This window comes from Meriones unguiculatus, chromosome 1 (assembly GCF_030254825.1).
Source record: "Meriones unguiculatus strain TT.TT164.6M chromosome 1, Bangor_MerUng_6.1, whole genome shotgun sequence".
NCBI lineage: Eukaryota > Metazoa > Chordata > Mammalia > Rodentia > Muridae > Meriones > Meriones unguiculatus.
This window is the reverse complement of record NC_083349.1, coordinates 186,141,456-186,160,165: the sequence shown is the minus strand read 5'-3', so window position 1 is coordinate 186,160,165 and position 18,710 is coordinate 186,141,456. Positions and strand designations below refer to the sequence as shown.

Genomic DNA, 18,710 nt, shown 5'->3' with positions numbered 1-18,710 from the left:
GTCCTCTATATTGTGTTTTATTTTTATCTCTTTTTTGAAAAGGACCCTCATGGCCTTACTGCCTCAATAAAAAGCAGAGGTTGGTTGAATGCTGGGAAGAAATGGAATTCATTAATCTCATCTACCCTGTGTAAAAGGGCTAAGCATCTCTACTGGAGGTTGTATTTCATTAATTCCTGTACACACCAGATCAGGGATCTTCATTCCAGTCTGTAACAACGGAGTCTTCAGAGCAGAAGCAAGCATGAATTCATTCTGTTTTAAATAATCTCCTGTTTGGCTAAACAGCAGTTAACAACCTGTAGGTCATGACCCTTTAAGGGGTTGAACAACCCTTTCACAGGAGTCACCTAAGACCTTTGGCAAACACAGATATTTACATTATGATTTCTAACAGTAGCAAAATTATAGTTGTGAGTAGCAATTAAAACAATTTTTTTTGGTTGGAGGTCACCACAACATGAGGAACTGTATTAAAGGGTCGCAGCATTAGGAAAGTTGAGAACCACTGCTCTAGGAGAACTTGTGGCTTGAAATTATTGTCTCCTAGTGGTACTGGTGTGTACTAGTCCATTCTGTCATTGCTGACAGTCTACTTCCTTGGGAAAAAGTACTTGACTCAAATGTTAAGAAATCCATAAAATAATCTCTCAGCTATGTTAAAAAAAAAAGTGTAAGCTGGGCATAGTGGCTCAGGAGATCTCTGTGAGTTTGAGGCTAGCCTGGTCTACATAGTTCCATGACAGCCAGAACTACATAGTAAGACCCTATCTTGAAAACAACAAGCAAATAAATAAAAACAAAAGTAATGTGTAAAAATATACCAACACAGACACCAGTAAACACATAAGAAAAAATAAAAACCTTAAAAATGACCTCAAATGCTAATTTAGTTATTTAAAAACTGAAGAATGCTGGGCAGTGGTCCTTTAATCCCAGCATTCAGAAAACAGAGGCAGGCGGATCTCTGAGTTCAAGTCCAGCCTGGTCTACAGAGAGAGTTCCAGGACAACAGCCAGGGCAACATGAAGAAACCCTGTGTCTGAGCAAAACAAAACTGAGAGTGTTCTCTTCTTGCTCGGTTCCCTAAACACATCAGTTTGCACCTAAAGCCTCTGCCTGGTGGTAGATTCATGCCTGTAATTCCAACATTTGGGAGGCTGAAGCAGCAGGATACCCAGTTGATGCCAATCTGGGCTACAAAATGAGATCTGTGTCTGGGTTAAAATAAAAAATAGAAGTATGGGTTAGCTACATACAATGGAATACTCTGGAAACAGCAATGCTCCTCTCAGACCCACTCTTCAGCTCTTTTAACTGGGATGACTAAATTAGGAAAAGATCTTTGTTCTACATCAAATTCAGGAATACTCAATTACTGAAAAATATCATAATTAAAATTTTCATTTTTACTCAAAAGCATCATGATTGCACACTCTGATTTATTGAACTTGAGAGGTACAGCTTGTTAAAATACATATAAAGTTCTATTTTCTTAGAAACATGGATGTTTGTAACCACTGCTTTCAGAGAGTATTACCATGTATTCTGTTTACAATGTGTTCACAAATACTTTGTTCTGCCAGGGGTTTCCGATTTTCAAATTGCCAGTTTTAACTGCCTGAATATACCAGAATTGTGAACTAGTTGAAAACACATGCAAACACTATGAATAAAATGGAGATTGTGAATTAAATCCACTTCATTTTCATTTATATCTCTTAACCGAGATCAGCCAGTAAAACCATTTACATTTAGTGAAGGTAAATTTCCTCAAGTGATCTATCTCCCTGGTAGCATGTTTGCTCATTATCAGAAGGGCAGAGATAAGGATTGTTTTATTGCTAGAGATATTTTACTGTCGGTATTTCTAAAATAAGCACAAGAAAGATTATTATAAAAAGGGACTAGCTAATTTTGCACCTCTTTGAAACAATACGGAAGTGTATGGACACATAGACCCTGAGAGTATAAACTGATAACATTAATATTCAAATGCCATTCGAACTTGACTTAGAAGTGTTTAAGACTGAACACTGGACCCTGTGTGTGCTAAGCATGAGTTCTATCTCCAAGCCACTCAAGATCCCAGCCAGAAGTGTATGTTTTTCTATTTTGAGACAGCCTCTCTAAATTATCCAAGCTGAAAGATTCAGATAATTAATCATTTTCCTTCAGTCTCTGTAGTAGCTGTGACCACAGGCATGGACTACAAACCAAGCCCAGAAATGAATACCTACAAGAATTGGAATTCACAAATCAATTTAAAGGCTGCCTCCCCCAAATTCAAGCAGGCTTCATTTATCACTTTAATATTATTAATTTAAATGATATATTTCAATCTTTAGCTCTGAGTGCTTTCTTTCACTTGGTTTCTGATTATTTCCAACTTTGTTTTGCTATGATTGAGACAGGGTCTTACTTTGTAGACCTGACTGGCCTGGAACTTATAGAGATCTACCTGCCTCTACCTCTCAAGGGCTAGGATTTTCAAGAGATCTTTATTATTTTTTCATTTAGACAGAGTCCATGTAGGTAGCCCAGGCTGGCCTCAAACTGGTTGCACAGTGCTAGGACAACAGTCATGACTGACATGAGGCTGTCAGTCCAACTTCTCTAATTTCTTCTTGGGTTCTTGGTGTTCTCTGACCATCTACACACTGAGGAATTGGTATAAATACAGCACATGCTTCCTTCTAATTTAATGTCACCGTCAGCTCAGAAATGATGACGCTTTCTAATTACATAACTATTCAATGGGTGTATATTTAATAAATGTTACACATAAATCATTAGTCAATAACTCAGAACTCAGCACTATGGTTACTATACTAACCCTGAAGAAACCAAAACAACAGATCAGATTCCTCAAGTGGCTTACAGATGAGTTGTGCTGTAAATTAAAGCTATGGAGCCACATGGGATTGTTAGTGACTGTATGGCATGTAAATGTGATGTCACCAAGTGTTTATGCCACTCAGTGACACTGCAGCCATTACTGTTCATGTGAGTGCAGTTATTTTTGTGACAGGGCTTCTTGAATTTCTTCCACTTGTGTTTCCTTCTGTGAGGGGATCATAGGGGTATTTACAATTACAAATAAAACAGTAAATAAGTAATTCAAAAATTTTTAGCAGTTACTAGTTCTTAAAGATGAAATAAAATTTCTATACAATTAGATGTGTTTGTTTGCTTTTACATACAGAATTAAATCTATAAAATACATCCTGTATATGTATGAAATTTTCAAAGGATAAGCTAAACATATTTAAAGCCCTTATCACCTTAACTGTAATTTCTCCATGTCTATGACTATCACCCATCATGGGCTGGAGGAATGGCTCAATGGGGTAAAGCCGCTTGCTGCAAAGCTTGTTAACTTTTGAGTTCTCTTGCTGGAAAGCACATGGTCAGAGAATGCACTTTCAAAAGTTGTCCTATGACCACCTTCATACATGTGTCCTGGACGCAATAAATGTCATTTATAAATTAAAAAATCACAAATCAAGGATTATGACCTTTTTGTACCCCTTTCCCCCACAAAAGGAATTCTAAGAACATATTCTGTGGTGAGGCTCTGGGAAACTAAGCAATCCCATACATTGCTGATGGGGAATACGAAAGCTTTAGGGTCAGAATATGGCAAAATCTAACCTAAGTACATATACACCTGTTTTTTATATATTGCGTTTATATACATAATGTACATTTTAGGGGCCTCATGTAGCCATGACTGGCCTTGAACTTGTCACATAGCTGAGGATGACCTTGAACTTTTGATTTTCCTGTTCCTACTTCCCAAACGCTGGGATTAAATAGTTCATCAGGTGCTAAAGACTTGGTGCATGCTCAGCAGACACTTTTCTAAACAATATTTATTCATATGTACTTTTTCCTGTGTATGCGTAGACACATGCATGCCATAGTATAAATTCATAATGTATGGTATTGTCTCATAAAGACATTCTCATACAGTATATAATGTATTCTGAGTATATTTCTTTCCATACCTCCATACCCCATTCTCTTCCTTTTTCCTTTACCTTAATCCCTTTTGCTCCTGTTTCCCTTTGGCTTCTTTGACATATATACATACAGGATTTTGAGGATAAAGTCTAGGATCACAAATGAGAGAAAATATACAATATGGATCTTTCTGGGACTGAGTTAATTTGCTTAACTAAGTTTGCACCCATCTTGTGGATGACAAACTCCATTATTTGTGACTGAAGAAATTGCCTTGTAAATATTCCACATTTTAGCCATTCTTTTAAGATGGACATATAGTTTAGTCCTATAAATGAAATATTGTGTGTGAATTGTGCTGCAATAAAAGGTGATGTGCAAGTGGAAAAAAAGAGATAAATCTTGGCTGAATAGATGATACCGCAATACATGGAGTATCAATATTTTTCAGTTGATTAATATTTTGAATTATAATTGTCGATATTGAGAATGTTGTTTCACATAAATAGGCAGCATATGAGCTCTGTGTAGGGCTGGTGAGATGGCTCAGGGGTTAAGCATACACAGAAATAAATGTCATACAAATTTAAAAATATATAGCGTAAAAATGTGTATTTAGGGATATTTCAGAAATTACTGGAAATTGTCCAAATCTCAGGCCAAAATTCCCCGAATGATTTGCTATGAAACTTGAATCAGCTATGGCAAGTTTAAAATTCAAATATTTAAACAATCCAACCCAAAGACGCACGACTGTAATGCTTACACGCTAGGGAATAGCTGTAGAAAAATGTCCTTTGTTTTCTGTAACTAAACCATTTTTTTCACATAAGAACAGAAAACTTTGTACAGTAAAACCAGTGCGAATCATGCCATACATGATGAATCCGTGCCAAGGTTGGCTGGCCTTGCGTGACACGGAGGGCACGAGGGCTCGGCAGTGCAAAGAGCAAGGGTGTCCTCGGAACGGCTGCAGTGGCTCGGCGGGATGCCGCACAGGCAACAACTTGGGGTTGGGTGGTTTATGTCTGGAAACTTTTCATGGTTGCCATTTCTTTTTTCTTTTGACTCCACGTCCTCACTCCAGAGTTTAAGAAAGTTTTCTGTTGAGATCGCACAACTGTAGAATAGTGAAACAATGCGTTTCGCGAAGATGTAGCTTAAATCTTTCGCTTTTGAAAGACAGAGTTCCCAAGCTGGCACCTGGCTTTGCCTCCCCACGTCTGAGGTGTGTCTTAAATATTTTCGCTACTTAAGAGGATATGGTGGCAATTTGGGGGTAATGTAACTATTGTTTTTTTTTTTTTTTCCAAACAACTATCTTTATATATAGTCCTCCGAGAGTAACTTGAAACGTGAAAATGTACCTTTCTCGGCAGAAAATCGTGGTGCTCCCGTTTTGTGTGGGCTAGGGACCTAGGAAGGAACGCGCTGGGCGGGACCTGCAGCCAAAGAACGCATCCCTGAACCCTGGAGATCACTCGAGGGCCTTTCCTGCCTCCAACGTTTCGCGGTGCGCCCGCACCCACCGCCCTAAAGCTGTGGGTTGTCTGCCCGGGTTCATTCCCCAGCTTCTCGTTAAAACAGAGAAGGCCGTTGCCGTTGGCACCGCCTCCCTGGCCGCCGGCTGCCGCGGAGCGGACCCTCCCGTCCCGCCTTAGAGCGTGCCCTACTTCTCATCCTCGGCGACACCTCTCCCAGGGCCACCCACACCCCCGAGCCTTCCCGTTTCCTCCACACGTGCGCCGCCCGCGACTGCCTGGAGGCGCCTCCGTCCCTTCCCCGCGCCTAAGCGGCGGCCGCGGTACCTCCCGGGCGCTCCCGGCCCGAGGCCTCCGCAGAGGCGCCGACGCCGTTCGTTCCGTACGCCAGCCCGAGGAGCCAGTTTTACGACACTGCGCGACCGTAGGGCGCGGCTGACGGCAGAGCCGCGCTGCTCTTGGAGAGGTCACTCCGGAGACCGCGGAGCCTTTGGGGCGTGGGAGTCGGTGGCAGTATGTGGCGCGTCTGTGCGCGGCGGGCGCAGAGTGCAGTGCCCAGGGCCGGGCTCGGGGCTCGGTGGGCAGCCTTGAAGGAAGGCCCCAGGACCCCTTGCGGGAGCCCGCGGACCAGCCCCGCCGCGGCTGGATGCAGCAACGGGACCCCGAGCTATGGGGTCCGCCTGCTGTGCAGCTGGAGCTCCGGCTCTGGCACCGCGCCCCGTAACCGTTTACTGCGGCAGCTCCTGGGGTCGCCCGGCCGCCGCTCTTACAGCCTCCCTCCGCACCAGAAGGTGAGTGTACCACCCCGGACCCCGTTGTCCTTCAGCTCCGGCTCCTTGACGTGGGGGATCCTCCTTGAGAGGCCTCGGAGAGGCAGGTCCCTTCAGGATCAATTAAGGTCTCTTGCCCAAGACCTTTCCAGTAGGGATTTCTTCCATTGAAAGAAGAGCTCCAACCCTGAGGCTATATGCAAAAGGACTGCCCAGTCTCACGTGCTTTGTCAAGTCCACTAGACCGACTGGAGGATCAACCTGTCACTGAAAGTCATGAACTTCTGGGGAGACGAACTCCCTTTTTATCCCCAGTGACCGGTTTGTAATGAGACTCAGTAAATGCTTTGCATGGAATTGGATGGACTGAAACTCTAAACCACATGAAGAGTTAAGTATCCCCGTTTAAATGTTGCTTCTTTTTTCGCCTTCAGGTTCCATTGCCTTCCCTTTCCCCAACGATGCAAGCAGGCACCATAGCCCGCTGGGAAAAAAAAGAAGGTGAAAAAATTAATGAGGGTGATCTCATTGCAGAGGTAAGTTTTAAAATAGGCAGACGATTCTAAGGGAGTGGATATGTTGAAGAGACTGAGACTTAGCCTTCTGGTAGGTAGTTTCTCGTTTCTTTTTAAGAAACTTCTCTTTTTTCACCCTCCCACAGTTATTAGAGATGATTGGTTAGGTAAGTTGTTAGCGACTGGCTAAACTGACTGTTTTTGAGATAGGGTTTCACTGTGTAGCTCTGGCTGGCCTGCAACTCTCAGAGTTCCGCCTTCCTCAGCCTCCGAATGTTAGCAATGCCCGGGTGCTAGTCAAACTGTCTTTAAACCATTCTTTCAAGTCTCTGGTAATGGGTTTATCTTCAGATGAAATTCTAGAAACATTCTAATTAACTGCATGCTGGCAGTACAAACCTAAGCTACTGCTTTGTGTTAAAAGGTTGAAACTGATAAAGCCACTGTTGGATTTGAGAGCTTGGAGGAGTGCTATATGGCAAAGATCCTTGTTGCTGAAGGGACCAGAGATGTTCCAGTTGGATCCGTCATCTGTATCACAGTTGAAAAGTGAGTTAAAACCCTTGTAATTTGTGAACATACGGTGCTTTTAGAACATTTAAACTCAAATTGGGAGTTAAAGACCTTTGAAGCCTTGCTAGGGATGAGGTGGAGACTGAACTTGCTTTATAAACTCTATGTTTATATATTCTTTTTCTTCAGGCCTGAGGATATTGAGGCCTTTAAAAATTATACATTGGATTCAGCGACAGCAACTCCGCAGGCAGCTCCAGCCCCAGCCCCAGCCCCAGCTCCAGCCGCTGCACCAGCTACATCTTCTGCAAGGGCTCCTGGTAGCTCCTTACCTACCCACATGCAGGTGAGGCCCAGCTTTGGAGTGCCAGCTCCTGATGACTTGTTATTTATCCATTTCTTCTTCTTTTTTTAATGGGTGGTGATTGCATCTCGAAAACTAGTTAAATATGATATGTGCTTTTCATTCAGCAGAGATTTACCTGTGAAGCTGACAGCTTTTATTCTTGATTGTGGTTTCCAAGCGTGTGAGCTTAGACAGTTTCTTTACCTTTCTCAGCCTTAGTATAAGATACGGGATAGTGCTTGACTTTTCTCACTCAAAACACTGTGAAAGGTTTTGGAAATGATTTTTTTTTTCCTATATAAGCAAATTTAAGTAGAAAACAGGTGCTGACTGTTGAATGAAAGAGGAAGTTGTCCTTTGGTTTTCCAAAGCATAGAAATATTCCAGTAATGCTTATGAATGAGAAAAGTAACAATGAAGAATGAGTGTGAAGAGGCCATAGAGATGACTTAGCTGTCAAGAGCACTGGCTGTTCTTCCAGAGGATCTAGGTTTGGTTCCCAGCACCTGCGTGCAGTTCACACCATCTGTAACTCCAGTTCCAGGGGATCCAACACTCTCTAACAGACACACGTGCAGTGAAAACAAAACACATAAAATAAAATAAAAAAATTATTTAAAAAGAAGAATGGAGTTTGGTAGTGGTGGCGCACAACTTTAATCTTAGCACTTGGAAGGCAGAGGCAGTTGGATCTCTGAGTTCAAGGCCAGCCTGGTCTACAGAGTGAGTTCCAGGACAGCCAGGGCTACACAGAGAAACCGTGTCCCCCACCCCAGAGCCTCACCCACAAAAAAAAAAAAAAAAAAAAAAAGTGCAGAATAAATATGCAGGTTAACATTGTAACAAAGCTAGTGGCCATAAATGCCATTACCATGAACCTAAATCAGCTTCTACAAAACTAAGTCATGCTTTTTCTTTTTTTTAAAGATTCTCTTTCATATGTATAATCTAATTATGGTTCTCCCCTACATTCCTCCCAGATCATCCCTACTTCCCTACCTATCCAAACCCATAGCCTTTCCTTCTCTCTCTAACTAGAAAACAAACCAGCATCTAAAAAAAGAAACAACAATAATAAAATTAAAATAAACTAGAAAAGTGCAAAACAAACAGGAAAAAAACACAATAAACCAATACAGATTCTGAAGCACATACACTAAGTTACTTTATTAGCTGTTAGTGTTTTCCTCTGTGTATTGTGTGGTCTTGACGTTGGAAGTAAGTAAAATCTGAAGGATGAAGATTTGACCTTTCCTTAACTTTATAGGAAGTTTTCTAAATAAATCAGTGTCTTTGGAGATCATGTTCCAGTTCTGTTGGTAACAGTCACTTATGATGAAATGTTGCCTGGTCTTTAGCTTTCACAGTTATTCCTTTCAGTTCAGCAACCTTATCTTATTACATAAGACCACATTTCTCCATTTTATGGTGCTTTGTGTTCAAGTATTAGATTTGGGCCCTAAGAATCTTTTGAGATGACAGTGATACATGTGAGTATTTCACACACACAGAGACACTCACTCATGCTTTCATTTACTTCACTAGTGATTATGAAACAAAGAAAACAAATTCTGAGCAGGAAGTAATTTATAAAGATTTTCTAAGTCTTGTTTTATTTCCCACTTCTAGAGACATTTTGACTGAAATTACTTTTTCCTTTGTATAAGGCTATTGCTACTTATAAAACTTAAGATAGCAAATAAAGTCCATATTAAGTGAATAAGCATCCAAATTCAGTAGACACAATCATAAATAGGAATACAATTAAAAAATTTTTTATACCACCAGGTGTGGAATCACACGCCTTTAGTCCTATCACTTGGGAGGCAGAGGCAGGTGGATCTCTGGCCACCTTCAAGCCTGCCTAGTCTACAGAGTGAGTTCCAGGAAAGCTAGGGCTACACAGAGAAACCCTTCTCAAACAAACAAAAAAATTTATTTTTATATGTATTAGCATAAGTGTGGTGGCGTACACCTTTTATCCCAGTACTCCTTAGGCAGAGACACGTGGATCTCCGAGTTCCAGGCCAGCTTGGTCTACAAAGTGTGTTCCAGGACAAGCCACATCTGTTACACAGAGAAACCCTGTCTCAAACAACAACAAAAACAAAAATTTTTTACAAGTGTTCAGTATGCATGTAGACACACTGTTTATGTGTGTGGAGGTCAGAAAACACTTGGGAGTAACTTCTCTAACTATAGTGCTGTGGGGAGCAGAGATAGGAGAGTTGGAGAGACCTAAGCGAGAGACCCTGTCTCAAGGAAAAAAGTGAGATAGCTCAGGACACCTTGTGTCCACCTCTGGTTTCTGCACTGCAGACTTGTACACACACACACACACACACACACACACACACACACACATCAGAAATCTTTTCTTAACAGTTTTTAAAAAACCATGTGTTATGGCTGCCGTCTGTGAAGAATGGTGTTTAGTTTTATGGTTCCCCCTCTACTTCTGCCTCATGCGTGCTAGTCAAGTGCTCTTCTACTATTGAACTTCATCCTTTGCTCCGAGAAGACCTCTTAGTGTTTGAAAGTTTTTAAAAATTGTGTGTGCACGTGTGCATGCTAGTGCTCCCAGAGGCGGAGTTGGACCCCCTTGAAGCTGGAGTCGCAATGGCCCATACGGATCTCAGGAACTGAACTCAGGCCGTGTGTGGGAACATCAAGTGCTCTTCACTGCCGACCATCCCTCTTGCCCTTAATTTAAATTGTTTTTAAAACAAATAAAACAAACAAACAAACAAAAAACCCAGCTTTATATATAGTAGGTGTAAATAAATGTGGTTTCTTATGTGTGAAAAGATAAATAGATGCTCACTGCAGAACACAGCGAATTCAACAGAGTCTAGACCAAGATCATTCTGTGAAAATGAAAAGTACCCATTTTATGATTAATTAGTTATACTAAGAGTGGTGTGGCCCTTGAGCTCCTGAGTATAGTTCTACATGCATGAAAATGCTAATGCCTCCTGTTAAATCCAGTAGGTCATAAAACAAAACAAGAAACAAAAAGATATGAGGTGGTAAAGGAAACTGTTGGAAGAGGTTTGGTGGAAGTCAGATAAGAAAGGGGGGAGAGGGTAAGTGTGGTCAGGTTGCATTATAGACATGTAAGAAATTTTCAAATATTAGATTCATCTTTAAAATTATTAAAAGCTGTTGGTAAATTATTTCTAAAAAATATTAAGGCAAAGATTATCAAGGTTAAAACTATTGATAAATTATTTGGAAAATAATGTATTCAGAGATTAAATTCTATTCTTCAGGATTTTGAGCAAAAAAAAAGAAAGAGAAAAGAAAAGTACCCATTTTAACCTAGATCCATGGTTCTCAACCTGTGGTTTGTGACCCCTTTAGGAGTCAAATGACCCTTTCATAGGATTCAAATATCAGATATTCTGCATATCAGATATTTGCATAACAATTCATAATAGTAGCAAAATTACATTTATAAAGTAGCAACTAATATAATCTTATGGCTGAGGTCACCACAACATGAGGGTCGCAGCATTAGGAAGGTTGGAAACCACGGACGTAGTTGAAAAGATAGAATGTGTGTGTTGACTTCATTTTGACCATCTAAAGGAAATCTTTCCTATCTCCCTGTTTTCAACTGCGAAGGATGGATTCAGGTAACCCGTGTTTGGAAGGATGATTTGACTGGTAGAAAGCTATTAAGCACAGAGCCTTGCTATGCTAGGTAATTTGGTTTTTGGTTATGGTTTAATTTTTGAGACAAGGTCTTACTGTGTAGTCCAGGTTGGTCTCAAATTCAAGAACCTTCTCTTCTGCCTTTTGAGTGTTGATATTACAGATTAATGCCACCAGGCCTGGGTGTGATGAGTGACTGAAATACTAGTCTTCCACTGCATGAAAATGCAAGCACTCCCCTGAATGCTCTGTGTACAGTGCTTCCTGGTTAAGCAATGACTGTTTGTTTCCACAGGTACTTCTTCCTGCCCTCTCCCCCACCATGACCATGGGCACGGTCCAGAGATGGGAAAAGAAAGTGGGTGAGAAGCTAAGTGAAGGAGACTTACTGGCAGAGATAGAGACTGACAAGGCCACTATAGGTGAGATTTCTTCAGCTCTTGGCAGCTGAGTGAGGAGGAGGATGGCCATCCTTTCCTGTACTGAGTGAGTGATAACATGACGTTTACAGTTCCTGGGATTTACTGCCTGGGGGATGATACGTTATAACAAAGCCATGCACAGCCATGCATGTCAGTCCTGAGTTGTACTTGTTGATCGAGGATATGTCGAGGTCTTTTCTTAGGCCAGGGTTGCTCTTGGCTATATTTTTATGGTAATTAGAAGCTGTACCAGAACTGCCTTTGTCTAAATGTGGGAAAAGAAGGAAGGAGGAAGAAGAATGTCATACCCTATCTGGCAAGAGAATACCAAAGGATTTCAGATGAGTTGGAGGGAAATAGTACCCAGAGTGTAGATTAGTCTCCTAATTTGAAAGTGACATGAATGTTAGTCTTCACATGTACCACATTTCCTTGTGCCCCTTCATTCATTTACTTTCTTCTCAGAAACAAAACCCACTCTGCAGGCATGAATTTGTGCTTGTATTTGTTGATAATCCTAGGTGTTATGGGCTTCTTGCCACTCTTCCATGATTTACAGGGGCAGGAGGCTCATCCATGCCATCGCAGGACATCAGAGGCATCAAGAAGTAGTGGTCACAGATAGTGTTCTTCACACCTGCCATTCTCATGCCTTTTCTTTCTTTCTTTCTTTCTTTCTTTCTTTCTTTCTTTCTTTCTTTCTTTCTTTCTTTCTCTCTTTCTTTCTTTCTTTCTCTCTTTCCTTCCTTCCTTTCCTTTTCCTTTTCCTTTCCTTTCCTTTCCTTTCCTTTCCTTTCCTTTCCTTTCCTTCTTCCCTTCCTCCCTTCCCCCTCCTTCCCTCTCTCTCTTTCTCTCTTTTTTTTGATTGGCCATTAATCTCCAGTCTTCCAGTCTCAGCCTCCAAAGTTTTGGGATTACAGGCTTGCACTGCTATGCCTGGTTCTCCCATGGCTTTTATTAGAAGAAATGTTTCTGTCTCAAGGAAACCGCAAATGCCAGCAAGATGGTTTGGTGTGGATAAAGGTGCTTGCTGCCAAGCTTTAGATCAAAGGTGTGTGCTACCTCTGTCCAGTTTCAATACATCTCTTACTGAGTATTTCCAGTTGGGAAATGGAAGGCTTCATTAGAGATGTGTTCATCAAGGAGAGGCATAAACTCCAGAAAGCAAGATCTGGAAGGCAGAGCTTGCCCCTGTCGGTACCCTGATTTTGCTTTTTTAAATCAATTTTTGAGACAGGGCCTTACTCACCTTGGGTGGCCTGGAACTCAAAAGAGATCTGAGTGCCAAGATTAAAGGCATCATCATGCCATGCTCCTATTTCTTTATAGGGAACTCCTTGCTATGTAACCTAGTCTGGTCTTGAAGTTATATTGCCCAGGATGCCTTCATGCTTGACATCCCCCTGCTTCAGCCTCCTGATGGTGTGGCTATAAGAAAATAGCCACTGCACCCAGCTTTAGGCTTTACTTTTATAAGTCTAAGTGTTTGAGAAAAACAGTAGCTGAGTAGCACATTAACTGTTGACACAGAGACCCCACTGATGCTGTATTTCATCACATTGGAGTAGTTAGCATAATGTCAAGTATAGCCTTTGAGAAGCTCTGAGAATACTTTTAGTACTGAAATCCCATATTGCTGTCCTGCTTGGCAGTTTTTGTAATTTGACTTCCATGTAACTCTGACTTTTAGCAGTGTAGCTGATTACATCTTAAAATCCTGTGAGTGGGGCTGGAGAGATAGCTCAGCAGATAAGATCACTCTCTGTTCTTTCAGAGGTCCTGAGTTCAATTCCCAGCAACCACATGGTGGCTCACAGCTACCTTTACTGATATCTGATGCCCTCTTCTGGCATGCAGGTGTACATGTAGATAGAGCACTCAGACGATAGATAGATAGATAGATAGATAGATAGATAGATAGATAGATAGATAGATAGATAGATACCTTTAAAAAAAAGTCCTGTGAGTGCCACATAAGGGCTGCCCTTGAGTTGTTTTCAGTAACTCTCAGAATGAGTCACTGTCTGCAGTCTTAGTAGAACAGACATAGTTATGTCAGTGTCCACAAGGCACTGGCTCCAGAAAGTCATCTGTATGTGTTCTGCCCAGGTAGTTTTTTTCCCAAATTGTTTTGATCTCAAAGACTTGGAGAGCGAACTGCATTTTTCATTTACTTTGTGCAGAGTATACTGTTTCTAGGTACTTAAATATTAATTGATTTAAATCTAACATTTATGTTAGGATAGTATAGTTAATCATTCCTTCATACATGCGTTGGCAAACTGATCCAAGGATGAAAGTCTATAGAGTAAAGTTTCCTATGTAAGTGGACATAGTACTTGGGGTTAGGGTGGTGTCACTGGGATTGAATTTAGGGCCTTGAGCAAATTAGTAGGATCTCTGTTACTGAGCTATGCCTCTACAACTGTATACTTTTAATCATTTCCAGTTACTTGTAATACCGAAAACAGCAGTGCTATGTGAATAGCTGTTACACTGTATTACGTAGGAAATAATTGCAAGAATAAAAAGTGTATATGCTAAGTTCAGATTTCCATAGGCTGACTTCATAGTTCATGTCAGTGGTGATGTAATGTTGACCCACACTTGATTGGATTTAGGGATGCAGAACTGTAGCCAGAGGGTTAGCTGTATTCTTCCTGTTCCCATGTTAAAGAAGAGAAACTGAGGCACAAAGAAGTTAAATAGTTTGTAAAAACAAACAAACCTAACACCAGTAGTTTGAATATGAAACCTTTACCTGAAACCCTGGTGAAGGTATAGCAATGGTGAAGTCTTGAGTTTCATAATGTTTTTCTTTCTACTTAAGGCTTTGAAGTACAAGAAGAAGGTTATCTGGCAAAAATCCTTATCCCTGAAGGCACAAGGGATGTTCCGCTAGGAACTCCACTTTGTATCATAGTAGAAAAACAGGAAGATATAGCAGCATTTGCAGATTATAGGCCAACGGAAGTGACCAGCTTAAAGCCGCAGGCACCACCACCTGTCCCACCCCCGGTAAGTGTGCTTCTGAATTGGGAAATTATCCTTTCAGCCAGGTGTCTGGATCCTACATGTAGGAAAGTGACTGGCAACACTCATTAATCTGTGGCATATAGTATGTGCTGTCCACCTCATGGTTGGTAAGTTGCTCTTCTGCCGTCTTGACTCTAGTTGATAACAAAGCTGAGTTACATGTTCTTCTACTGTTGGTGTGAAGGTAATGCCCAAGGAAGGTGATGGGTTCACTCCACATTTTCTGTTGCTCTACTAATGCCTGTTTGCACTTTCAGTTCTGGTATTTTTGTATCGTAGTTGAAGCAGACATTTTGGACTTTGGACCCTGATCTGACATGACTTGTAGCATCATACACTTTCACTCTTCGGTATATACCTCCGTGGGATTAGAAAAGGTGTACATTTTCTCAGAGGAAGCTTGGCTTCTCACTGTCTTGCATTGATTTAGATGTGCAGGAAGCTCTGTGTTCCATTCCTTAAGACACTTGAAACATGAAACCTGTTAGTATCATTTTATATCCTGAAATGAGATTAAATTAGGCAGAAACCATGTTAATTATATACTTAGTGAAAATAAAAAAGTGGCAAGAAGCAAGGTGTGTGGTGATTCAAGCATGTGGGTGGCTAAGGCAGGAGGATCACTGTAGGTTACGTAGTCTCAGAGGAAAAAATGACAAGAAATGACAGGTGATAAGGATATTATACATAGGTCAGTTTTAATTCTGTAGCTCTCCTGTTAGCATGACCTGTTTCTGTCTTTGACAGAAAATATTCTTGCCATTTGTATTTTATATTAGTTAAACCAGGAAAGTGTATAAATATCATTTAATTATAAAAACTTCTACCTTATATAATAGGAACCTGTAGCCAGGCATGGTGGCACACGCCTTTAATCCTAGCACTTGGGAGGCAGAGGCAGGCGGATCTCGCATTTCAGGAGTTAGAGGTCAGCCTGGTCTATAAAGACAGCCAGGACAGCCAGGGTTGTTACATGGAGGATCTTCGTCTTGACAAACAAACAAACAAATAAAGCCCAGTGTTTGTTTTCTTTTTCAGATTACTTTGCAGTAATGAGTGGATACTTTCTGTTTTTCCAAAGGTAGCAGCTGTTCCTCCCACTCCCCAGCCCTCAGTGCCTACACCCTCAGCTGCTCCTGCTGGACCAAAGGGAAGAGTGTTTGTTAGCCCTCTTGCAAAGAAGTTGGCAGCAGAGAAAGGGATTGACCTCACCCAAGTTAAAGGTAAGGTTTTTTTTTAAGAAAGGGGTTGTACATTAAAGTTCAGGTAAGTGCGTCAGTGAGAGCAGCACATACAGTTGCATGGGGAGGAGCTCTGTTGCCTTCGTGGAATGGGAGAGCATCACTGTGTTTTCTTTGATCTGCCTATGTAATCTGTGACCTTGTAAGTTTGTCCTTTATTCATAGGAAATGTTTAATAGCAATGGTGAGGAAGAGAAGCATCACTCCCTCCACATTTGCCCTCAGAACTCTGAGGAGCTCCTTTGAGCTTAGGGACCTCGACTCAGGCAAACCCATGCTTGGCTTTGATGCAGAAAAGAATTTTAGGGCTTGTCAGAATGAAGCTGAATTAGGGTTTTATTGAAAGTAGGAAGGCATTCAGAACCCGGGTTGGTGGCCCACATCTTTAATCCTTTCACTTGGGAGGCAGAGGCAGATGGATCTCTGGCCACCCCGAGGCCAGCCTGGTCTACAGAGTGGATTCCAGGACAGCCAGAGCTACAAAGAGAAGCCCTGTCTTGAAAAACAAAACAAAGAAAAGAAGAAAGATACTCACAAAAGAATCAAAGCACATCAACGAACAGTGCACTTTATTAAGAGATACTTTTAATGAAGATTTTAAGCATGGGGGTTAAGAGAAATATGCTCAGGGAAATAAGACATATCCAAGTGTGGTTGTGGGCTTTTTAATGGAGAGTAGACAAGGTCAGACATACCCAACTGTGAGTGTGGGTCCACGAGGGAGAGTTGAATGAAATGTCCTACCATTAGCCATATACACCACTTTGGTGGCTCTCTTCTTCCCGCTCCATCTTTCCTTTTTAAGTGAGATTATGGGGTGGCTCTAGATATGCAGTAGATAGAATTATAGTCTGAGAGAGAAAACCAGGAGCCATTAGGACTGCACAGGGTTTTAGTATGAGTCTTCTATTATAAATGGTGAGCTTCCTAGAAAGTTGTTGGTTTATCACTGGGAGGAGAATCGGCCAACAGATGCTCATTGTTGGAATTCTTGCTTCTCGGCTGGTGAGAGGCTTCTGTTTCTCTTCTCATATCCCCACAATTTCTCTGTCTCTTTATCCTGTCTTACTTAATTGTTGGCAAAAGTATATGTGTTTGTTGGGCAATATTGAGTTAGAGGGCTTGGCTCTGTAGTAGTTTGACTGAGTGTAGCAATAAGCAGAGCAGGACTGGTGAGATGTCTTACCAGGTAAAAGTGCTTGCTGCTGCTGACCCGAGTACTATCCCTGGGACCCACATAGTAGAAATAGTTTGTGCTCTGACCTTCTATACAGTGTGACACCTCATGCGTGGGGGTTGAACTCAAGTTATCAGGCTTGGCAGCAGCACCTTACACACTGAGCCTTCTCAACAGCTCAGTTCTTTTCTTGTTTTGTTTTATTACTAGGGGTTGAGATAGTATCTCATTCATACTAGGCAGGCACTGTAACATGTATGTATATTCTTAGCTCCTCCTCTCTTTATTTTCTATTTCTCGGAATTAAAAAAAAAAAATTCCTAGGCTGGCCCAGAGCTTGCAGTGTTCTATCTTCAGCCTCTTGAGTGGCTAGGATTACAAGCCTGGACCACCCAGGTCCTGCTTTAAATTCTGTATTGTTCCCATTACCCTGTGCTGCCATCCATAATCACTAAAGAAAGCTACAGTCGTGTTCCCACAGCTGCAGTTGTGTGCCCTGAGGCTGGCTCTCACCCACCGCCAAGCTGCCGCTTTGTTGGTGTGGCATTCTTTATTAATTTGTGCTTAGTACCAGAGACAAGGCATTTAATAGAGTGGAGGGGCAGAGTTAATAGTTGTGCCTGAAGAACTAGGACAAGTAGAGTCAATTGTTGGAGAGTTGGTGGTGCTGGTTATTTTACTAGAGGGATAAGTTGAAGAACTCCAGTATTGTTTTCATGCAGGCTGGGTTAAGTAATTCCTTTATCATTAGCTAACCACATATTTATCAAGTACCATCTGTGCATCAAGGACTTGTTCATAAGATGGAGAATATTCTGGCTTCATTGGCCATCAGGAGAGAACGAAGTGAGCAGAAGTCTAGCACTGTAGTTAAGAATAGGATCCAGAGACAGAATAATCAGGTTTGAATGTTAGCTCTGCCATGTGCTAACAGTGTAACCTTTTCTGACTCTGTAACTTGTATATAAAAATAATACTTAATAATTTGTGAAGATTAGTAAGTTAACAGTGCTTGTGCAAAGAAAGCATATCAGCTCTCTTTGCTCTACATTTTTATTATGAACTGAGGTGACTTAGGAGCTAAAAAGAAATAGATTCAGTGACAAATCTATCAATGACTTTTAGACAGGAGGAGGATCTTTCTGGGTGACACATGATCTCATCTCCAGACCTGGGGTCATCTATGAGTCAGCCTTGTGAAGTGTTGGAAGAAAGCATTTTGGCAGAGGTCCATAGGCCAACAGCATATAACAGAACACAGAGAGCAAGGGGTAGAAGAGAAGACAAGGGTGAGAAGAAGCAAAAGAAGCTGGGCCTAATGGCACACACCTGGAATCTAGCTGGTCAAAAGTCTGAGGCAGGAGGTCAGTTCAGGGCCTGCTGGGCTCCTGAGACTGAGGAGCTGGGGCTGCAGCACAGTGGTCGCGCTTATCTAGTGTGAGTGTAGCATTCACAAAGCACACAAGTAGCTTCCCATCCTTGAGAAACTGATGCTCTAGACGGGTGAGAGAGTAGGATGGTTTGGCAGGAAACAGAATTCTTGAGAATATAAAAAGTGGGATTGACATATCCAGAAAGGCAAAGAG

The 18,710-nt window shown here is 41.6% G+C and overlaps 1 protein-coding gene and 1 long non-coding RNA gene across 2 annotated transcripts in view; one reads left to right on the top strand and one right to left on the bottom strand.

Moving 5' to 3' along the window:
* Window positions 1-4,563: 4,563 nt before the first annotated feature.
* On the bottom strand, window positions 4,564-5,471 carry LOC132649587 (uncharacterized). Its single transcript, XR_009588088.1, has 2 exons — window positions 5,334-5,471; window positions 4,564-5,086 (listed from the first exon to the last, which is right to left on the bottom strand). It is a non-coding gene; the product is annotated as an uncharacterized LOC132649587 (long non-coding RNA).
* A 491-nt stretch (window positions 5,472-5,962) lies between these two features.
* Window positions 5,963-18,710, top strand: part of Dlat (dihydrolipoamide S-acetyltransferase) — a 28,156-nt gene continuing 15,408 nt past the window's right edge. The window contains exons 1-7 of the mRNA XM_021658638.2: window positions 5,963-6,238; window positions 6,652-6,753; window positions 7,157-7,281; window positions 7,435-7,591; window positions 11,544-11,670; window positions 14,501-14,688; window positions 15,788-15,929. Coding sequence (XP_021514313.1) covers window positions 5,963-6,238; window positions 6,652-6,753; window positions 7,157-7,281; window positions 7,435-7,591; window positions 11,544-11,670; window positions 14,501-14,688; window positions 15,788-15,929 — 1,117 coding nt within the window. The remainder of the gene's footprint in view (window positions 6,239-6,651; window positions 6,754-7,156; window positions 7,282-7,434; window positions 7,592-11,543; window positions 11,671-14,500; window positions 14,689-15,787; window positions 15,930-18,710) is intronic.